Genomic DNA, 23016 nt, shown 5'->3' on the forward strand with positions numbered 1-23016 from the left:
ACCTACTTCACAGCTCTGTCAAGAGCCAGTCAGCCATGATTAGAACTGTATATATTCCAGAGAATATGTGAGTTTGTATTTCTTCCTCTAACCAAGGTAGAAATTTAATCTACTATATCTGTCATAAATAGACTGCCACTAAATGCCTGGGTAAAGTCACACACACACACACACACACACACACACACACACACACACACACATGCCTTGGACAAATTTTCTCCTTAAAATACTAAATCTCTCTTTCTTACAGAGGTTTGTAAATGAATCTCTTCAAATTGAAATCATTTCTTTTTCCTTTTCCATTTCACTCATTTCTTTCTTAAATTGAAAACTGAAATATGTCCAACCATTTTCTTTTGTTTGTAGCAGCAAGAGATTAATTAGTTTTCATAATTTACAGGATTAATAAGAACTGCTAAATTTTAGTTAATTATCATCAATAAAATATAACATTAGATGCATGGAGCTGTTGAAACTTCCTGCTTACCTTTCTTGCAGAAACCAATATGCAGAGCCGGAGTACAGTCATATACCTCAGATTTGTCTTATGGTTCCTTCTGCTCTGGGTACTCTTTGAGAAGTCACACACTGAAGAAGACATCATAATTACCACCAAGAATGGAAAAGTCAGGGGGATGCGCTTGCCAGTACTTGGTGGCACAGTAACAGCCTTTCTTGGAATCCCATATGCACAGCCACCTCTTGGTAGACTACGATTCAAAAAGCCACAATCCTTGACCAAATGGCCTGATATTTGGAATGCCACAAAATATGCAAATTCTTGTTATCAGAACACAGATCAAAGTTTTCCAGGCTTCCTTGGATCAGAGATGTGGAACCCAAACACTGACCTCAGTGAAGACTGTTTATATCTGAATGTATGGATTCCAACACCTAAACCAAAAAATGCTACTGTAATGATATGGATCTATGGTGGTAGTTTTCAGACTGGAACATCATCTTTGCATGTTTATGATGGCAAGTTTCTGGCACGGGTTGAAAGAGTTATTGTGGTTTCAATGAACTATAGAGTAGGTGCCCTTGGATTCTTAGCTTTACCAGGAAATCCTGAGGCACCAGGGAATGTGGGTCTATTTGATCAACAGTTGGCTCTTCAGTGGGTCCAAAAAAACATAGCAGCCTTTGGTGGAAATCCTAAAAGTGTAACTCTCTTTGGAGAAAGTGCAGGAGCAGCTTCAGTTAGCCTTCATTTACTTTCTCCTAAAAGCCACCCGTTGTTTACCAGAGCTATTCTGCAAAGTGGATCTTCTAATGCTCCTTGGGCAGTGACATCTCTTTATGAAGCTAGGAACAGAACATTGACTTTAGCTAAATTTATTGGTTGCTCTAGAGAGAATGACACTGAGATAATCAAATGTCTTCGAAATAAAGAGCCCCAGGAGATTCTTCTTCATGAAGTGTTTGTTGTCCCCTATGGTACGCTCTTATCAGTAAATTTTGGTCCCACTGTGGATGGCGATTTTCTCACTGACATGCCAGACACACTACTACAACTTGGACAGTTCAAAAAAACCCAGATCTTGGTGGGTGTTAATAAAGATGAAGGGACAGCATTTTTAGTATATGGTGCTCCTGGTTTCAGCAAAGATAACAACAGTATTATAACTAGAAAGGAATTTCAAGAAGGTTTAAAAATATTTTTTCCAGGAGTGAGTGAGTTTGGAAGGGAATCGATCCTTTTCCACTACATGGACTGGTTAGATGATCAGAGAGCTGAAAATTACCGAGAGGCCTTGGATGATGTTGTTGGCGATTATAATATCATATGTCCTGCTTTGGAGTTCACCAAAAAGTTCTCAGATATGGGAAACAATGCATTTTTCTACTATTTTGAGCACCGATCCTCCAAACTCCCTTGGCCAGAATGGATGGGAGTGATGCATGGTTATGAGATCGAATTTGTCTTTGGTTTACCACTGGAAAGAAGAGTTAATTACACAAAAGCTGAGGAAATTTTTAGTAGATCCATTATGAAACGCTGGGCAAATTTTGCAAAATATGGGTAAGTGCCAATTTTTGTAATTGTTCTTGTTTGTTTTGTTTTGCTTAGCTTTGCATGGTCCCCTGTGTAGACTTCATTCAAGGTACAGAAACATTTTGATTATTTATTCTCTTCACACTTTAAGCTGGTTTTGTTTTTCATTATGTAGTACATTTCAGTTCCTTGCATCAGAGTGCTTAAAAGAAATAATCAAAGAACTTTTATGAAAAATATTTTCTGATTTCATTTCCATAACAGCATAAAGTGCTTTAACAACATTCGCCAAAGTTTGTATGGAACTAGATGTCCACCTTGCGAACAAGATATCCACCTTGTCAAGTATTTTTCAGCGTAAAGGTTCACAGCGTTCACATGTTTAAGAAGGAGCAGGAATATCTCTCTTTTGCTTGTGCTCTTAAGCAGTGGCACACTGTTTCCTGATGCACAAAGAAAGACATACCACCACAGGAAAATCAAAGGGCAGGATGGTGTTAGGGTTGGCCCTCACATTATTCAAAATACAGAATTTGACATTTTATCAATTTTTTTTATTCCTTAATATGTTTGTTCAGAGGTTTTAGGTAACCTTTGTTGAACAAGAGTTGCAAGGCTCATCTTGTTTAGCTAAGCGGTTTTATACTTGAGTAGTCACAAGGGTGACATTCATAATAAGAGATGCTACAAAAGAACATATTTTCCCTCATATGTTACAAATATTGTGATATTATCTCTGCAATAGTCAGATAAAATGCTCTTTTAATATCAATATATTTTCTATTTTTAAATACTTCATGTGTATAAAAAATAAGGATTCTGTAATAGTGTGTAACCTCAAATTGAATTTTATACACTGAAACAGTTTGTATCAGTGAGTTTAACCAAAGAAATAAAAATTGAGGCACCTCTTTTTTGAAACAGGCTTACAGAAACTCACAAATTGATTGATGCATTAATCCAATCTGTCATCCTATCTTTATAATCAAAAAGAATTTTGGGAGTGATTTTCTTTCTGATTTTCTTTTCCATCCTCCATTTAGAATTCATTATGTTGATCCTTCATGTTATTATTGGTATTTTTCTACAAAGTACCTGTATTTTATAATTCCTCTCAAAATGTTTTGACACTTATTCACTGTATATAAGGCTAAAACTCTTCCATCTGGCATTAAGATGCTTCTGTAACCTTGCTACAACCCGTTCTCCTCAGTAGCTGTTTCCTTGGTAGAGGAGATATCTCATGAATATCAAAGATTTCAAGTTTAACTACACCTTAGAGCCTGTTCTTGCTGTGTGCCCTGTTTAGAAAATTTACCTCTCTCCTTTGTAATGATACAAGTCCTACTATTGGGTTAAGTTTTGACCAATTACATGTTTCATGCAGAGTATCTTTAATTCTAAAAGTAGTAATTGCTTCAGACCTGTTTTACACTCTCAGAGAAACCATTGACAGTCATGTAAATTAGACTAAGAACTAACTTCTTGAAAGAGAAGTTATGGTTTTATTGTATACTTATTGAAGTACTGACATTGGTGTATGTTCCACTTAACAAATATTTAGATTCAGTAAGAACAAGTTAAACGTATTTTTTTTTAAGATATGTAAGCTATTATCTGTAGCTGTACGATATGTTACACCTTCTCAACATCAGCCTAAATTTCTGCTTAACAAGGAACATCTTATTTCTAGAGCTGCTTTAGAATTATGTATATTTCATTCTGTTCTCTCCCTCAAGGCTTTAATCCACATTGAATCACTTGAGTATGTTTTTAATTCTGTCTGACAATTCTAGAAATTATAAATATTTTAAGGGAACTATTAAGGGAATTTAAGGGAAACATCAATATTTCTTCAAATTATTGATGCCTATAATTTTTAAAAGACTTTATATCTTACATGTTTAAATCATCAAGAAATATATATTTTCTTATTTCACAATGGAGAACACTGAGAACCAGGTGAAGTAATGGTCATATCTATGGAAAATGAGTGCAACAGGTCAAAGAAGAGAATATTTGATACTTAATAGAATAAAAGATTGTATAATCCTAATTTACTTATATGATTAGCATATTTTAATAGGAAATAAATGAATGTTGACAAATTTTGATTATAATAGTAAATTCATATGAACAAGATTAAAACCATAAAGATTAAAGTGAACTTTTTAATGCAGTTCAGCTGTAGATACCACTCAGCAAGATACCATTTTAACCAGTGAGTTTCTTTATAGTCCATGCTTGCACAGTTAGACAGAGATAATAATATATCATATGTGTTGAGATTTGACTTGATGGCAAACATAATGTTAATCTCCTGGTGTGCACTATATTTTTTCAAAGTATACCTATGTAATAAATACAGCAGCTTAGAATGATTAAATAAACTCCATGATAACAAATTTGGTTTAAGTGTCAGGTTTGGAAATTCACTCACATTCATTTGCCCACAAACATGATGTTTGATGTTCTCTTCCCAGGGAGATGCTCCCCCTTGGTTTGCCTCCACTCCCAGTACCAAGGACATTTAGCAATATCTGGAATTATTTTTGAGTATCACTTCTGGAACTGGGGTGGGCTACTAGCTATATAGAGGCCAGGGATGCTGCCAAACTTCTTACAATGCTCAGGATAGTCCCCCAGCAACAAATTATTCATTCCAAATGTCGGTAATGCCTAAATTGGGAAACATCAGATTTTTACTCCCGTATAACCCCAAAATCACACATAAAGAAAGTAAAAGGTAGAAATAAGAATTGTAATTATCATTCAGGAAAGTGAATTTTCAAGTACATGGTTCATAAAATGTTTTAATGAATTTTTCTCCTTAAAGAATGTTTAGTATACATTATATTTCTTATTAGGACTAAGTTCAAAATAATTTTGAAATTTTCTTTGTGATATTTTATTTTCCCAATGGGTTGTTTAGTAGTCTTTTATTTAACTTTTAGCTATTTGGATAATTTCTAGATAGTTTGTTGTAGCTTTTTAATTTAATTCAGTTCTAGTTAGAGACTCTACTCAAGATTTTCCGGTTTGAAATATACTGAGAATTATTTTATGACACAGAATATGATTCATATGGGTGATTACTTTATGTGCTCTTGAAAAGAATGCATGTTCTTTTGGTATGATATGTTCTGTAAATTAATTAGTCCATGGTTTCTCAGGTGTTCTAATATTTTTGTCTACTTATTTTAAATACTGCGAGAAGGGTATTAACATCTTTCACTATAATTGTGATTCTGTTTATTTCTCCACTTAATTCTACTAATTTTCCTTTTACTATTTTAAATTTGTATTATTAATTCTGTGCACATTTAGGATTATGTATTCCTGATTAGTTGACTTTTATCATTTTGAAATGTCTCTGTCCTGAAATTGTCTTTGCCTAATATTAAGATAGACACATCAAGTTTCTCATAATATGTTTGCACAATATATTTTGTTCCATCCTTTTACTCTAGCTCACCTAATTAAAAAAAAAAAAAAGAGAAAGAAACCTTTCTTAGATTTAGCATGATTAACCCAATTGGCATTTAGTATAATTATCAATGTGTTTTGTTTAAATCTACCATCTTGCTATTTTTAATCCATCCTTCTTATTGCTCCTTTGCAACTCTTTCTTCTTTAATGTTTACGCTATTGTGTGTGTGTGTGTGTGTGTGTGTGTGTGTGTGTGTGTGTGTGTTTTTATGGATGTTTAGTTTGTCTTTATGGAGAAGGCAATGGCAACCCACTCCAATACTCTTGCCTGGAAAATCCCATGGACGGAGAAGTCTGATGGGCTGCGGTCCATGGGGTCACTACGAGTCGGGCACGACTGAGGTACTTCACTTTCACTTTTCACTTTCCTGCACTGGGGAAGGAAATGGCAATCCACTCCAGTGTTCCTGCCTGGAGAATCCCAGGGACAGAGGAGCCTGGTGGGCTTCCGTCTATGGGGTCGCACAGAGTCGGACATGACTGAAGCAACTTAGCAGCAGCAGCAGCAGCAGCTGTTTGTCTTTAATTTTTTCCCCAATGTTTGTTTTAACACTAAAATTGTTTCACTTATAACTATCTACTTAAAGTTAATACTGACCTACTTTGCTGACATTTCCCACTTTCTGAACAATTCATGCTTCCTATTTTCCATTTCACTCTTAACTACTTCACAACTGTAAGAAATTAACAATAAAGTTTCATGTACTCTCCTCATTTTTATATTTCCCTATGTTTATGCAATGTATAATATAAAATATCTCTTAAATTGTATTTGTTTTTTACAAGTTATATTAATGTAAATTCATAAAATAAAAAGCAGAGTCTTTTATGTTTACTTGTGTCTTTAGTGGGGTTTCCCTGGTGGCTTAGATGGTAAAGAATCTACCTGCAGTTTAGAAGACCTTTATTCCATCACTTGGTTGGGGAGATTTGAAGAATGAAATGGCAGTCCACTCCAGGATTCTTGCCTGGAAATTTCCACGGGCATATACCATTTCCAGTATCTTGATCCTTCCTATGGATTCTAATTGTCGTCTGGAATTGTTTTCCTTTGTGCTAAAAAACATCCTTTAGAATTTCTCATTGGCAGTTTGAATAGTTACAGATCCTCTCAGCAGTTTTTTTTTTTTTTAATCTGGAGATACCTTTATTTTCCTTCAATTGAATGATTTTTTTTTAAAGATAGATTTCTGGTTTAATATTTTTTTTCTTTTTCTTTCATCAGTTTAAAGATATGTTCCATTATCTTCTTGTCTCTTCAGTTCTGATATAAAGTGAACTTTTATTTGTATGATTGTCTTCTCTATACAATGTAAAAATTTTTTTCCTCTGGTTGATTTCAAAATTTCCTCTTTATCTTTGGTTTCAATTGTTTATCCATGGTATTTCCAAGAATGATTTCTTTGTCTAGGGATTTTGTCTTATTTTGTTTTTGTCTGATGTTTGCTAAGCTTTTTCTCAGTAATTTTTAATATCACATTTGAGAAAATTTGTATCAGTATTCCATCAAATATTATTTATGCCCCATTCTTACTCTCATCTCCTTCTAGAACTCCAATTATACATACACTAGATTATAAATTTTGTCCCACAGGTTACTAAGCTTCTGTTGTCTTTTCTGCACATTTCCAAACTAGACACATTTTAAAATTTTCTCTACAAGCTCAATGACTTTTTCTATTATCTCCAATCTGTGATTGAAGGTAACCAATGAATTTTTTATTTCACTTATTTTAGTTTTCAGATTTAATTTTTTCAGTAGTTTCATTATTTTGCTGAGTTCCTTCCTGTTTTCTATTTAGATATTATTCTTTAAGTTCCTGAACATATTTAAAATAGCTGCTTTAAGTTGTTCATTCAATATCTAGTTGATAGGTTCATGTACTGTTTTCCTATTTTTTTTGCATGTCTAGAAATTTTTACATTTGGACTAGACTTTGTGGATGATACAACAGAAATTCTATATTATTTTAGCCTTCTCTGAAGCATATATGCTTCCACTGAATGATGGTTGTTTGCTTTTAATTTTACCGAACAGTTCAATTAAGGGATGTGTATATACTTCAATTTGTCTGAAGCATGTGTAGACTTGGTTTTATATTTTGAGTGAATCCATGAAAGGTCCAGAATATTTTATAGACCCTTTGAGTTGACAGAACTTAAACTAATGTTTGTTTTCACTGAGGATGTTACAGTTACTTGTTTTGTGTCTATTAGAGTGGAGATAGTGCTTCCAATGTGGTGCAGTGGTAAAGAATACACCTGCCAGTGCAGGAGATGCGAGATCCGCAAGTTCAATCTCCTGGGTCAGGAAGATCCCCTGGAATAAGAAACGGCAACCCATTCCAGTCTTGTTGCCTGGAGAATCCCATAGACAGAGGAGCCTGGCCGGCTGCAGTCCATGGGGTCGCAAAGAGCCAGGCATGGCTGAGTACACACACACCCCATGGTAGAATAGACTGGGTCTCCTTACTCTGAAGTTGTGGCCTTCCACTCAGCTGGCCTGCATATTAACGAGATGAAAGCAAAGTGTTGACAACATTATACTAGTTATTCACTCTTCAGCTGTCCCGTCTCTTCTGCTCTCAGCCATGCAGTCTCTTCTCTCTATTCCCAGCCTCTCATGTTCTTGCTCTGAATCTATTCAGCCCAGGCCTCTCAGCCAAAGATGTTTAGGGAGACCTGTCCTAAAAATTCTAGCTACTTCAATACCCCAGCATTCTTATTTCTGTTTTTTCGCCTCAGTGAAGCTACTGTACTTTGCTTAGGTTCAAGCTCCCTACATCTTGGACAGCCAATTATCTTCATGTGAGTAACCACAGTAAACACGGCCTCACCTTGAAGTTCCTCTTCTCTCAAATAACATAGACTTATGTTGCCTGTTATCCAGTTCCTGAAACTCGTCATTTTATTTTTTTGCCTTTGGTCCAGTATATACTTGTTTATGGTGGGACAGTTAATCCAGTTTCAATTATTCCGTCATGGATGACAATGAAAGCCCAACCCCATTTGTATTCCAAGAGAATCTTAACCTTTATGTATTTCATTCAGGTCCATGAAATTCATTTTTCCAGTTACTTTAAAAACACTTGTCAATTTCCAAGATATAGGTTAAGAAAAACTTTTAAAATTTCATTTCTTTGCAAAATAAAGAAAATGTTATCCTGTGAAAGCACTAAATAGTATTTGAATTTGGTATCTTTAGTTGCATGGTTTGAAATTCCTTATAAAATGTATACAAACTTAAGCCTTAGCTAGTTGGAATTACTGTCTATATGCATTTTGCTTGCTTTTGCTTTTCCCTCAATCCTATCTCTAAAAATGAATTTAAATCTAGATCCAAATAGCAGGCATGTGCATCACACCCAGTATCCTATAATAGGAGACATTAAAATGTCAATATAACATATATATATCCATCAGTTATTCATCTAGTCAATACCTTGATGACCAATAGATTAGATTAACCAGCACTTAATGATGTATCTTCAGCACTACCTCAGTGATACAGGAAATTGGGGAAATCAAACTTGATTTGTCAAACAGACCAGAACAGCTAAAGGAGGAATATAAGCCAAAATACAATTAGTCGTATAACGTGAGATAGAGGATCGTTATTTCTGCTGCTGCTGCTGCTGCTAAGTCACTTCAGTCGTATTCCTGGACCCCTCCAATTGCCTCCTGCTGCTGCAGAGCATCATTTGTTTACTGTGTTCTCTCTGGGTGCTATTTTCAGAATTCCTCCAGGGCACAACCTCAAGTAGAGCTATTCACAGTGCAGTTACATAGCCTTCCCCATCATAAGTGATAGCCCTGATGTGTCCAGTGTTAATCTTACTAGGGATCCTTTGTGTATAACCTAAGTCAAGTTACTTAACATCCCTTACTGTGTTTTCCTATCTGAAAAAATGAGGTTATAAATATACGTCCCTTATTGACATGTTGAAATAAACCTTATCATTGACAGGAAACTGCATTCCTCTATTTCATTAAAAAAATTCTGTTTTTCCCCTACCAAGCATAAACTACTTCAATCTATTATCTAAGTTTAAACTTGACTTCCTCCCCTAAATGTACAATTGTTTAACTTCCTGGCTTAGCATTAGTCAAGTTTTCAAACAAATAAAGGTAAACTACAAAATTGAGGCAATTAAGTTTCTTCTGTCTCTTTGGTGAGAATTTGTTTATTCAGGATCCTCTAAATTGGTTAATGTTTCCTAATACTTTTTTTCCAGAAATAAATGGTATGACACAAATATTTTTTTTCCTATTTTGATGTCATGAAACCAAAAAGTTATTTAGCAAAGTATTTTTAGTAATCTCACAGCAGTATACTGATGTTATCCTCATGTGTCTTATTTATTTGCTATTTATTCCCTTCAACTTTTTTACATAGGAATGAAAATATATTACACATGTACTTCCATATCTTCCTTATACTAGTAGGAATATGCTTATTTTCTAATATTTATATAAAGTTGATTTAATAATATTTAGTTTTTAATAGGTGTATTTCTTTTGTGTTTGCATATATATGACACAAGAAATAAAGTAATTGAAACAACACTTCAATTCCAGTTAATTTTTAAACAAAACTGTTTTCTTTGTATGTTCTCTTTCTCATCTCCTGGAATCATTTTATATTTTTATAAAGGTAATAGGAAAACTGAAGAAAAGTTAAAAAGAAAATGTTAGTGGAGAACTGGTGCCCCTTTATTCTAATTCTCTGTATAGAGATTTAGCGTGTATCTGTTCTCATTTGATAGAGTTCATATCCTGTCACCAAGAAATTAATTTTAAAATTACACTTGAGTTTATTTTTATTATATTTTTCAACTTGAAATAAATATTCTAGACCTTAATTACAATATACCTCTTGTGAAGCGATTTCTTAAATATACTAAAAGGGTAGCAGTTGAAGATAGTTTTAAAGTGGACAGTACGATTAAACTGACAAGGTATGAAATACATTTATGCTATTATTAGAATGAAAATTTGTTGAAATGATGACATTATCTAACATTTTCTGATGAGAAGAATGTGGTCCATAGAAGAATAGTGAATTGGAGCTAATAGGTGACAGAACAAAGATTAACTGTGACTCAAGACTATTAACTTTCATTTCCTTCTATTATCCATTCACCAGGCTGCCTTCACCATGAATTATTGAAAGCAGTCATTAAACAGGCTTACAAAATGCATTTGGTTACAAAGTTATAATTTTAACATGTTAGCATGCTGATACTTGCCTGGATAATGTTACAGAGGTAAGGACAGAGAATAAACTAAAATTAAACATCATGACATGCACAGACAAGTTTAAGTTTGTGAAAGACTCATCTGGCCATCTAGTCCAATTATTATCAGGCTTGTAATTAGATTTTTTGACAGATAATAGTTCATGTGGCTTCCAGAGTGAGAGAAAAAGTCCTTGCCCTCCAGTTCTATAATTATTTGTGGTGCCTTATTGTAATTAACTTAACTGAAACATTTTGAAGACTTTACAAAGAGGTCAGGGTTCAGATCCTTTGGGATTTATTTTATTGTTATCATGAATATATCAATGTTGTATCACTTCAAATACTTTTCTCCCCCTTAGGAATTAGTTGAGGAATTAGTTGGGAATAAAACAATAAATGTTGTCTGCAATATTCCTAAAAATGCCTTAGTTTAACAAATATATTATATATGTAGGTGAAATATATATACATATATATGCATTAGGTGAAGGTCATTCAGTCATGTCTGACTCTTTGTGACCCATGGACTGTGTATTCCGTGTAATTCTCCAAGCCAGAATACTGGAGTCGGTAGCCTTTCCCTTCTCCAGGTGATCTTCCCAACCCAGGGATCAAACCCAGGTCTGCCACGTTGCAGGCAAATTCTTTACCAGCTGAGCCACAAGGGAAGCCCATTTTTGCATTAGTGTAACCTATTTGAAAAGGAAGAATTATGTCGCATGACAACTTAAAATGTACATAAGATGACGTGCAAACTGTTCAGAGTGCAGTCATATTTTGCCATCAGTGACAGTGGAATGAAAAGGAGAAACCAGAATCCCCAAAGAGCTACTACATCTACAAAAATGTTTGACTAAGTGTTTTGAAGTACTGTACTATTTTAAGGGAGCTCATTAAAACATGGAAAATCATATTTATGTTATAGGATCAATTTACTTAGAAAATAGATGAATGTGATTTGTTCTCTGAGTTTGCCCAAAATTTTTGTGTATTTGTAAAAATTATAATAACATTCAATCTGCCTGTAAATCTTAAATTCAATCTGAAATTAGAATTAATCCTTTTTTAAAAGTCAAAATCATATTTTCAGGAATGTACATATAAATGCAGTACTTCAAAGGATGTGTCAGATAGAAAATAACAACTTCAAAAAAAACAAAATGTGGCTTTAAATATTTTGTCGTTTAAAATACTGTATTTTTCTGACTGTTCCAAAATCAGAAATTATTAAAATGTGTTTGGTTAGACTGATAAGTTCCAAGAAATTATTCTTGGTGCAGTTTTTCTCCCAAGTCATTAACACTCAAGATCAGAGTTAACAAGCATAACGCCACTCTCTTAAATTTTCAGCATGTTAATAGCTCTCTTGGACACCTTCACATTGACATGATAAATACTATTAACCTGATGAGATAATCTGTAGTTTTTTTATACATGAAATGTTAATATTAACTTTTCCACAGACCTCTGTTATATAAAAGCAATTTAATCTTTATCTTATGCAAATTAAATTTAATTACTTTTGATGTATCATTCTTTATGAATTGATACATAATAATATCTGTCTTATGACTAGATTTAAAAATACTAGTTATAGATTATATTTTTATCTGATAAACCATTATAAAACAATAACACAATTATATCAAAAGTGTTAGAATTTCATATTTTTCTTAAAAACCATAATGCCAAACATGCTTTTGCTGGTTTTGTGTTTATGGAAATAGGAAAAATTACACATTTTATGAAACTCCTTATAATAAAAGTTTGCATCTTTTATAGACCTACTAATCACAAGTTAATATTGTTTGTTTAGATAGGTCATTATGTTGATTGGTTTATTCATTCTTCCACTTAGTCATTCAACAAATATTAACATATCTGAAAGCTTATATGAACCAAGTATTACTTAGGTGATACGAATATAGTAGTCATCAAAATATACCCAAGGAAAGAAAGAAAGGAAAAGCAAAACATTGGAGAGGGAAAAAAAAAAAAATCCCAGAGAAAGTTTCTACCTTCAGGGCCCATACAAATAACTTTAACTAGTTTGGAGACTTTGATAACTACCAATGCATCCAGGAAAGCCCAGGTGGTGCAGTGGTAAAGAATGCATATGCCAATGCAGGAAATGCAAGAGAAGTGGCCTGGGTCAGAAAGATTCCCTGAAGAGGGAAATGGCAACCCTGTCCAGTATTTTTGCCCAGAAAATCCACGGAGAGGGGAGCCTGATGGGTCCATGGAGTTGCGAAGAGTCAGACATAACTGAGCTCCATCCACACACTTATGTTTGATGACCCCTTTATACCTCTTTGTTATTCATAGAAATCTTTGACTCCTTATAGTTAAAATATGAATCTATTAAACACAGATCATAAAGATGAAAATGATAAAGACATGAAGCTAAAAGAAACTCCATTTTAAAAAGTCAGAATGTAAGAAGGAACTACCTAATTCTACAAATTGATTGTTGGAATCAAAGAATCCCTAAGTTCCCTGAAGGAATAATAAGAAAATAAAATTATCAAGCTTATTTAGAGATATACATTTCATTTTAGATTAAAAAAAAAAAAGCAAAAACCGTGTACCTTAATGAACTAGCAAGAATTAAACTGACCATCGTGAAAGCAGAAGAAAAATGGCTTCATTTCTCAAATCTGAACAGCTATCTCAGTCTCTCTTTTGAGTGCATCGTTGATGATTTCAAATGCACACAGAAAAAAATAATAGAAGGATAAATATATAATAAAATTTTATATTGACCAGAGTTCTGAAAAAATATTAAGCATAATTAGGGACCTAGAGCCTGACATGAATGGAATGTGATGATATTTGTAGGATTGCCATGAAAAGTCTCTCACAAAGTTATATTAGAGTGAAATGACAGAGTTAATCATGTGGATTTCCAGGAGGAAAATGTGATGTCAGTATCTTGGGAATAAATTTTCTCCAGAGAAAAAGCAGCAAGGTCATGCCCTAAGACTGAAATATTTAGGATGTTGCAATTCCCAGGTGGCTCAGTAATGCATCTACTGGTCCAGTGCAGGAGATGCCAGAGACACAGGTTCAGTCTTTGGGTTGGGAAGATTCCCTGGAGCAGGAAATGGCAACCCCTCCATATTCTTGCCTAGAAAATTTCACAGACAAAGGAGCCTGGTGGGCTACAGTCCGTGGGGTCACAAAGAGACATGGCTGAGTGACTGAACACAGACACGAGCTGACATAGAAAAAAGCTGGAAAGCAAGTCTATGTGAAGGTAAGTGGTGAAAGGCAAAGTCCTAGAAGTACAGAGGGTCAAGATATATAAGATTTGGTGCTTAGACTGATTTTCTGGAATCTACTCTGAATGAAATGATAAGCCATGGGACATTTGGGGCAATTGAGTGGCATAAGTTGACTGAAACTTTATAAGCATCTCTCTGACTGGTAGGTAAATAAGGGTGAAACAGGGAGAGGAGCTAGGGGAGTCCTATTAGAACAACCCAGGTGATGTCTTGAATTGAGTATAACTGGGAAGGACTGTCAGGACATATTTTGAAAGATCTGCTAGGATTTGCTGACTGGATGTGCACATGAGAGAACAAGTGGAGAAAAGGATGAACCAAGGTTTTCAATCTGAGTCACTAGAAGAACAGAGCTGCTGTTTTGTGAGATAGGGATGACTGTGTAGGATAGTGGTTGAGATTGTGTGATCAAAAGTGCTGATTTAAACATTTTAAATTTAAGGTGCCTATTCTGTAGACACCTGGAGCAAAAAAAAAAAAAAAAAAAAAAAAGCTAATCTGACACTGAAGTCTGAAATTCAAGGGAACAGTAGAAGTTAGAGATCTAAACTTTGTACATAATAGCATTAAAATGATATTTAGAGCTGCCAAATTGTATCATTTATGGAGGCAGATATCTGAGCTCTTCAGAGATTTGGAGGAAAAGAGTAACCATCAGAGGGAATGAGTAGCCAGTGAGTCAGACAGACAACTAGGAGAACAAGATATCTCCCAAGACCAATAAAGAAAGAATTTCAAGGAGGGTATAGATATCCGCATCAAACATAGGATAAGTATAAGGGAAACTATATGAAGCTGTATATATAGACTTGTGGGTTTGGAATTATGGAGGTTATTGGTGAGTGACAAAGATACCTGATGTTTTGATGAAAACATAGAAACTAAAATCTTAGTGGAAAGCCGAAAAACAATGAGAGGAAAATGATTAGAAATGGAAACTTGATTCATCTTTTTTAAGAACTTTACTCTTAAGGGGAACTGAATCTGGGGATATGAGAATAAGAGTGAACAGGAGGGGTTTTGATTGTTTTTGCTTTTTTTTGTGGTAAATATGGCAACATGTTTGTGTGTTGATGGAATGGTATAGTGATTAATGTGACTAATTTTGTTTTATGTCAGCATCATAACCATCTACCTAATTTTACTCTTTTATTTATTTTCTTCTGAGAAAACAATGCAGTTAAATACAATGCATACCCTTTGGATAGAAATCAGGCTGTCAGTAACTTGGATTTTGCAGAACACAAATTAAGGGACTCAAGAGATGGGAAGCAAAGTAAAAATAAAACCACAACCCAAATATTCTGAACATCCAGAAAAAAAGGCTGTCATTAAATACTTCTTTGATATTTATTCCACAGAAAAGATTGTATTTCATTCTTTAGAACCTATGGACTTATAATGTGCCCTAAATTCTGGAAGAATTATTTCTTCATCTTCTAAGATGAGAGACAAATCAAAAGCAGCAGATTTCTGAGAGCTAAGGCAGGAAGCAAGCAACTTTACAACAAAACTAAGAGGTCACAGACTAAGTCAGACCAACAGCTGTCAGGGTGGGGAGCCTATAACCTCTGGTATGTAAGTGCCTGTAACTAGTGACAAAATATTAGCCTTTAGACCAAAAAAAAAAAATGTGTAATGCTTTCATTAATGTGTCCTTTAACATTCAGGGAAGAATTATACAATATCTATTAGGAAAATTTTCTTTGTCAAAATTAATGTGGTTACAATAAAAGTAACTGAGCCCCTAAGGAATATGCCTCATATATGACCTATACATAATAATAACTTAGCCTACTGTTATAGTCTGGATATTCTTAAGAAGGTACTGACCAAGTAGTTATTTGGATTAATAAATTTAAGTATATTGTAATATTCATGTTAATAATAACATTAGTTAATTTATTAACTGCTAATGATATGGACAGAGACAAGGGATGAAGAAAGTTACTAAATAGTTAATATCACTAGGGTATTATAAATAGAAAATATATGAGACCCCTAAAATTTAATGATTACTCAAGAAAGTGGATTTGCTTAACCACAAAACCAAGCAAGCATGCTTAGCAAAAAAAGCCATTCAACAAAAGCATGAGACATGCCCCCAGACAATAAAACAAGGTGGCATGAGACCCACATTCTGCCCAGGGAGCTCAGTTCAGTTCAGTTTAGTCACTCAGTTGTGTCCGACGCTTTGAGACCCCATGGACTGCAGCACGCCAGGATTCCCTGTCCATCACCAACTCCCGGAGTTTACTTAAACTTATGTCCATTGAGTTGGTGATGCCATCCAACATCTCTGTCATGCCCTTCTCCTCCCACCTTCAATTTTTCCCAGCATCAGGGTCTTTTCAAATGAGTCAGTTCTTTGCATCAGGGCACCAAAGTATTAAGTTTCAGCTTCAGCATCAGTTCTTCCAATAAATATTCAGGATTAATTTTCTTTAGGATGGACTGGTTGGATCTCCTTGCAGTCCAAGGGACTCTCAAGAGTCTTCTCCAACACCACAGTTCAAAAGCGTCAATTCTTCAGCACTCAATTTTCTTTGAGTCCAACTCTCACATCCATACATGACCACTGGAAAAACCATAGCCTTGACTAGATGGACCTTTGTAGGCAAAGTAATGTCTCTGCTATTTAATATGCCATCTAGGTAGGTCATAACTTCTCTTCCAAGGAGCAAATGTCTTTTAATTTCATGGCTGCAGTCACTATCTGCAGTGATTTTGGAGACACCAAAAATAAAGTCTGTCACTGTTTCCATTGTTTGCCCATCTATTTGCCATGAACTGATGGGACCAGATGCCATGATCTTAGTTTTCTGAACGTTGAGTTTTAAGCAAACTTTTTCACTCTCCTCTTTCACTTTCATCAAGAGGCTTTTTAGTTCTTCTTTGCTTTCTGCCATAAGGGTGGTGTCATCTGCATATCTGTTATTGATATTTCTCCTGGCAATCTTGATTCCAGCTTGTGCTTCATCCAGTCTGGCATTTCTCATGATGTACTCTGCATATAAGTAAAATAAGCAGGGTGACAATATACAGCCTTGACATACTCCTTTCCCTATTTGGAACCAGTCTGTTGTTCTAACTCCAGTCTAAGTGTTGCTTCCTGAACTGCATACAGATTGCTCAAGAGGAAGGTCAGGTGGTCTGGTATTCTCATCTCTTGAAGAATTTTCCAGTTTGTTGTGATTCACACAGTCAAAGGCTTTGGCATAGTCATAAACCAGAAATATACGTTTTTCTGGAATGCTCTTTTTTTGTTGTTGATCTGACAGATGTTGGCAGTTTGATCTCTGGTTCCTCTGCCTTTTCTAAATCCAGCTTGAACATCTGGAAATTTCTGTTTCATATATTGCTGAAGCCTGGCTTGGAGAATTTTGAGCATTACTTTACTAGCATGTGAGATGAATGCAATTATGCAGTAGGTTTAGCATTCTTTGGCATTACCTTTCTTTGGGATTGAAATGAAAACTGGCCTTTTCCAATCCTGTGGCCACTGCTGAGTTTTCCAGATTTGCTGACAAATTGAGTGCAGCACTTTCACAGCATGATCTTTTAGATATTGAAATAGTCCAACTGCAATTCCATCACCTCCTCTAGCTTTGTTCTTAGTGATGCTTCGTAAGGCCCACTCGTATTCACCTATGCTCTAGGTGAGTGATTATATCATCATGGTTATCTCGGTCATGAAGATTTTTTGTGTACTTCTTCTGTGTTCTTGCCACCTCTTCTTGATATCTTCTTTCTGTTAGGTCCTACTGTTTCTGTCCTTTATTGTGCCTTATCTTTGCATGAAATGTTCTCTTGGTATCTCTAATTTTCTTGAAGAGATCTCTAGTCCTTCCATTCTATTGTTTTCCACTATTTCTTTGCATTGATCACTGAGGAAGGCTTTCTTATCTTTCCTTGATATTCTTTGGAACTCTACATTCAAATGGGTATATCTTTCCTTTTCTCCTTTGCCTTTTGCTTCTGTTCTTTTCTTAGCTATTTGTAAGGCCTTGTCAGGCAACCATTTTGCCTTTTTGCATTTCTCTTTCTTGGGAATGGTCTTGATCCCTCCCTCCTGTACAATGTCACGAACCTCTGTTCTTCAGGCGCTCTGTCTATCAGATATAATTCCTTGAATTTATTTCTCACTTCCACTGTATAATCATAAGGGATTCAATTTAGGTCATACCTGGATGGTCTAGTGGTTTTCCCTACTTTCTCAATTTAAGTCTGAATTTGGCAGTAAGGAGTTCATGATCTGAGGCATAGTCAGCTCACATCCTTGTTTTTGCTGACTGTGTAGTGTTTCTCCATCTTTGACTGCAAAGAATATAATCAATCTGATTTCAGTGTTGAGCATCTGGTGATGTCCATGTGTAGCATCTTATAGTGTGTTGTTGGAAGAGGGTGTTGGCTATGACCAATGTATTCTCTTGGCAAATCTCTATTAGCTTTTGTCCTGCTTGTTGTTGTACTCCAAGGGCAAATTTGCCTGTTACTCCAGGTTTCTCTTGGCTTCCTACTTTTGCATTTCAGTCCCCTATAATGAAAAGGACATCTTCTTTGGGTGTTAGTTCTAGAAGGTCTGGTAGATCTTCATAGAACTATTAAACTTCCTCTTCTTCAGCATTACTCATCAGGGTATAGACTTGGATTACTGTGTTATTGAATGGTTTGCCTTGGAAATGAACAGAGACCATTCTGTTGTTTTTGAGATTGCATCCAAGTACTGCATTTTGGACTCTTTTATTTACTATGTTGGCTACTCCATTTCTTCTAAGGGATTCTTGCCCACAATAGCAGATATAACGGTTATCTGAGTTAAATTCACCCATTCCAGTCCATTTTAGTTTGCTGATTCCTAAAATGACCTCAGTGAACTCAGTAAGTTAATAATCCACCAAAAAAAGCACAAGAAATCCATAATTTATAAACTTAGTTTGACCATGCAGAAACAGGAAAACTCTCCTGCTCATCCTGGAGAAGTAACTGATGATGGAAACATGACATCTACTTAAGAAAGACAAATAAGTTCTTCTCCCCCCACCTTTCTTTTCCTTTGATTTTTTAAAACTTTTGCCCTCTAATTTCTGTGATATGGCATTTCTTGTCCACTTACTTATAAGCTTCACAAACATCCTATTCTAATAAATCACTTCTTATCTATCACTAGGCTCTTACTGAATTCTTCTCTGCATTGAGACCTAAAGGACTATGGTGCTAGAGCTATACAGAACCCCCGAAATGACAAACTGTTTCACTGATTCCTGTCTGTTCTCTGCATGGGACTTCACTTTCAGTGGGACAGACAGCTTTCTAAGAAAGTATGATCATCATCAACAGGTGGTGACAAGGATACTGAGAGTATTTAAAGAACTTAAGCTGCTCAAAATTCCACAGGTATTAGTTAAAACCAGAGCTCTAGTTTGAGCCCTGTGGTCTGATGGAAGAACCCAGGTCTATCTTTTCCACAGTTTGCTTCTTTTGTATTTGAATTTTTATGGATCAGTGGGAAAGGGAAAGAGCAAATAACTGAATCTCTTCTGCCCTTAGTTTCCTTATCTTTGATATGGGAGTGCTGATAACTATCTCCTAGTTGTCATGGAAATCTGAGAAACTATACGTAAAAAGTCTAACATATTTCTAGATACACAGTGCAAGTAGGGAAATGGCAACCCACTCCAGTACTCTTGCCTGGAAAATCCCATGGACGGAGAAGCCTGATATGCTACAGTCCATGGGGTCGCAAAGAGTTGCACACAACTGAGTGACTTCACTTCACTTCAGTGCAAGTAGGATTAATGGATAAGAAACAGGATACTCAGTTAAGTTAGTACATATTGTTTAGGTCAGCTAAACAAGAAATTTTTTTTTAATATAAGATTTCTCATAAATCCACATGGGGCATACTTATACTAAAATAAAGTGATTACGTGTTTAACTAAAATTCACAATTAATTTGGTGTTCTGTTTTGTTTAGTTTTGTTTGTGCTGAATCTGGTAATCCTAACAAGAAGTCAGATAGCTTACAAAGAATGTGAAGTAACCCTAAGGAGCAAGGTTTGGTAAAGCTAAGAAAGGCGTCAGAAATTCAGTGAAAGTTCTGAAGCCAAATCTAGCCTCTGTGTCCTGACACCAAATTGATTCTCAGAGACAGAGTTTTGGGTCAAGCAGAAAAGAATAGCTTTATTGCTTTGTCAGGCAAAGGGGGACACAGTAGGCTTTAGCCCTCAAAACTGTGTATTCTAACCTGGAGGGGTAGTGAGACATTTTATAGTAATGGTTCAAAGAGGGTATTATCTGTTTGTGGACATTCTTCTAGTTGGTTGGTGGTGAGGCAAGTGGAGGTTAGCATCATCAACTTCCTGGTTCTGACAGGTCTGGGGACTACATCCTAGTGGGCAACATCCTTTAACTTCTCCCAGCTAGGGGGATTTCAGCATCTGCAAAACAGCTCAAGGATATTACTATGCGTATCCCTTGTAGGCGAACCAGGACCCTGCCCCAAGACTGCTATATTGTTTCTTTGACTGTTCCTATTTTGTTTCCACATCCCCTCCCTTCAGTTCAGTTCAGTTCAGTCCCGCAGTCTGTCCGACTCTTTGCGACCCCATGAATGGCAGCATGCCAGGGCTCCCTGTCCATTACCAACTCCCGGAGTTCACTCAGACTCATGTCCATTGAGTCAGTGATGCCATCCAGCCATCTCATCCTCTGTCCCCTTCTCCTCCTGCCCCCAATCCCTCCCAGCATCAGAGTCTTTTCTAATGAGTCAACTCTTCACATGAGGTGGCCAAAGTACTGGAGCTTCAGCTTTAGCATCATTCCTTCCATAGAAATCCCAGGGTTGATCTCCTTCAGAATGGACTGGTTGGATCTCCTTGCAGTCCAAGGGACTCTCAAGAGTCTTCTCCAACACCACAGTTCAAAAGTATCAATTCTTCGGAGCTCAGCCTTCTTCACAGTGCAACTCTCACATACATACATGACCACAGGAAAAACCATAGCCTTGACTAGACGGACCTTTGTTGGCAAAGTAATGTCTCTGCTTTTCAATATGCTATCTAGGTTAGTCAAAACTTTTCTTCCAAGGAGTAAGCATCTTTTAATTTCATGGCTGCAGTCACTATCTGCAGTGATTTTGGAGCCCCCAAAAATAAAGTCTGACACTGTTTCCACTGTTTCCCCATCTATTTCCCATGAAGTGATGGGACCAGATGCCATGATCTTCGTTTTCTGAATGTTGAGCTTTAAGCCAACTTTTTCACTCTCCACTTTCACTTTCATCAAGAGGCTTGTTAGTTCCTCTTCACTTTCTGCCATAAGGGTGGTGTCATCTGCATATCTGAGGTGATTGATATTTCTCCCGGCAGGCAATCTTGATTCCAGCTTGTGTTTCTTCCAGCCCAGTGTTTCTCCTTTCAATAGTTAGCAACTGTTTCAACCTGCTCATTGGAACTCAGGGAAGGCCATGGAGGAGGCTGAATGAAGTTTATTTCCTATAACCAAGAAATGGCAGGAAACAAAAAAGGCTTTTGTGCCCAGCAGCCCCACAGGGCATTTTACTTGGTATCAGGGCCACAGGTTGGTAAAAAGATGAACAGAATAAAAAACCAGATACTGAATTCTGTTGTGAAAATTCATTCTCACAACTGGATCAGACCAGCAGGATTAGGGAATTTGGGCTCTGAAGCGACTCACTTTATTTCTGTCCTGGTTGTATTTCTCAAGGTTGGCTCTGAGGTAAGAGAGGCCTCAGTCTGCATGTTTAGAGTTTACATTATAAGTGAGCTGAGGAAAGCAAAGATCAACATCATAAAGGAAAAATTTGGTCTAAATATTAACTTTATAATAGAAGCAAGACTTTTTTTTCCCCTTAACCTAAATCTCTAAAGCTCTGAATATGCATTTACTTGTGTTTATTTCATTATTTATTTTTGGAGTTTTGTTTTGTTTTCTACGTTAAGAAAAGATAAACTCTGGGAAATGAATGTTTCGTAAATATATTCATAAAGACTTTTGAATAGTATTGATGAACCCTGTAATATAGAATGAGGGGGATGGCATAAACTAGAAAATATATTATTTGTAGGTTCTTCAAACTAATTCTATTTATAACACTAGATTGCAATCTCAAATTTCATTTTTATTACCTCCAGGAATTATTTACAGTTCTCTATATACTCATAAATTTGTGTTATCAGAAAATAAACTACTCAGACCTTGTAATATAAGAGGTTTTCTTACAAAGTAGTCATTGTGGAAGTTAAAGAAACCTAATAATTATAAAATATAATTAAAATTCAAGGGTGTAGAAGTCCAAATCTTATTTCCTCCATCAACTTGGGAGTAAAGATAGTCTACTAGTTATTCAGGCTTCTACTATGTATAATGTAAGTAGATTTTTTTGATCTCTACCTAAATTATAGAGCCATACTGGATGATTTATCCCTTTCCCTTATTACATTCTTTTTCTACCATTAGTACAATGGAGATCATTATTTATATGTGCCTGCATGCTCAGTAACTCAGTTGTGTCTGACTCTTTGTGACACCATAGACAGTAGCCCACCAGGTTACTTGGTCCATGGGATTTTTCTGGGCAGGAATACTGGAGTGGGTTGCCATTTCCTCCTCCAGGGGTTCCTCCAAACCCAGAAATTGAGCCTGTGTCTCCTGCATTGGTAGGCAGATTCTTTACCACTGAGCCAACTGGGAAGCCTTATTTATATGCAATGGCTAAGCAACTTTAAAATGAGAAAAGTTGACTTCTAAATATGAAGTTGAACCTCATCTTTGCAGTTGCCCTTTCTTATGTGGAAACTTTTACAGAAATTTTGCTTAAAACCTGTTTATATTCATTTTTTGTCAAATGACAAAAATAAAACAATTACTAATGAGTTTGGTGTTCAAGGGGAAATAATATATAGACTATATGTAGATTCAAGGGAAAATAATCTATAGACTGGGGGAGTACAGTGCCTTACAAGCAGTGAAGCGTTCTTTC

The 23016-nt window shown here is 35.7% G+C and overlaps 1 protein-coding gene across 2 annotated transcripts in view; it reads left to right on the forward strand.

The window, feature by feature from the left end:
- BCHE (butyrylcholinesterase) overlaps positions 1–23016 on the forward strand; it is a 75716-nt gene that overhangs the window by 5996 nt on the left and 46704 nt on the right. Inside the window, exons 2-3 of one of the 2 annotated variants that reach the window (XM_042234921.2) lie at positions 502–2026; positions 2264–6323. In XM_042234921.2, coding sequence (XP_042090855.1) covers positions 502–2026; positions 2264–2360 — 1622 coding nt within the window. In that variant the 3' untranslated portion in view covers positions 2361–6323. Of the gene's footprint in view, positions 1–501; positions 2027–2263; positions 6324–23016 lie in introns of those variants that run through there. The other variant, XM_004003192.5, reaches the window with a different exon arrangement.

Source organism: Ovis aries, chromosome 1, assembly GCF_016772045.2.
Source record: "Ovis aries strain OAR_USU_Benz2616 breed Rambouillet chromosome 1, ARS-UI_Ramb_v3.0, whole genome shotgun sequence".
NCBI classification, from domain to species: Eukaryota; Metazoa; Chordata; class Mammalia; order Artiodactyla; family Bovidae; genus Ovis; species Ovis aries.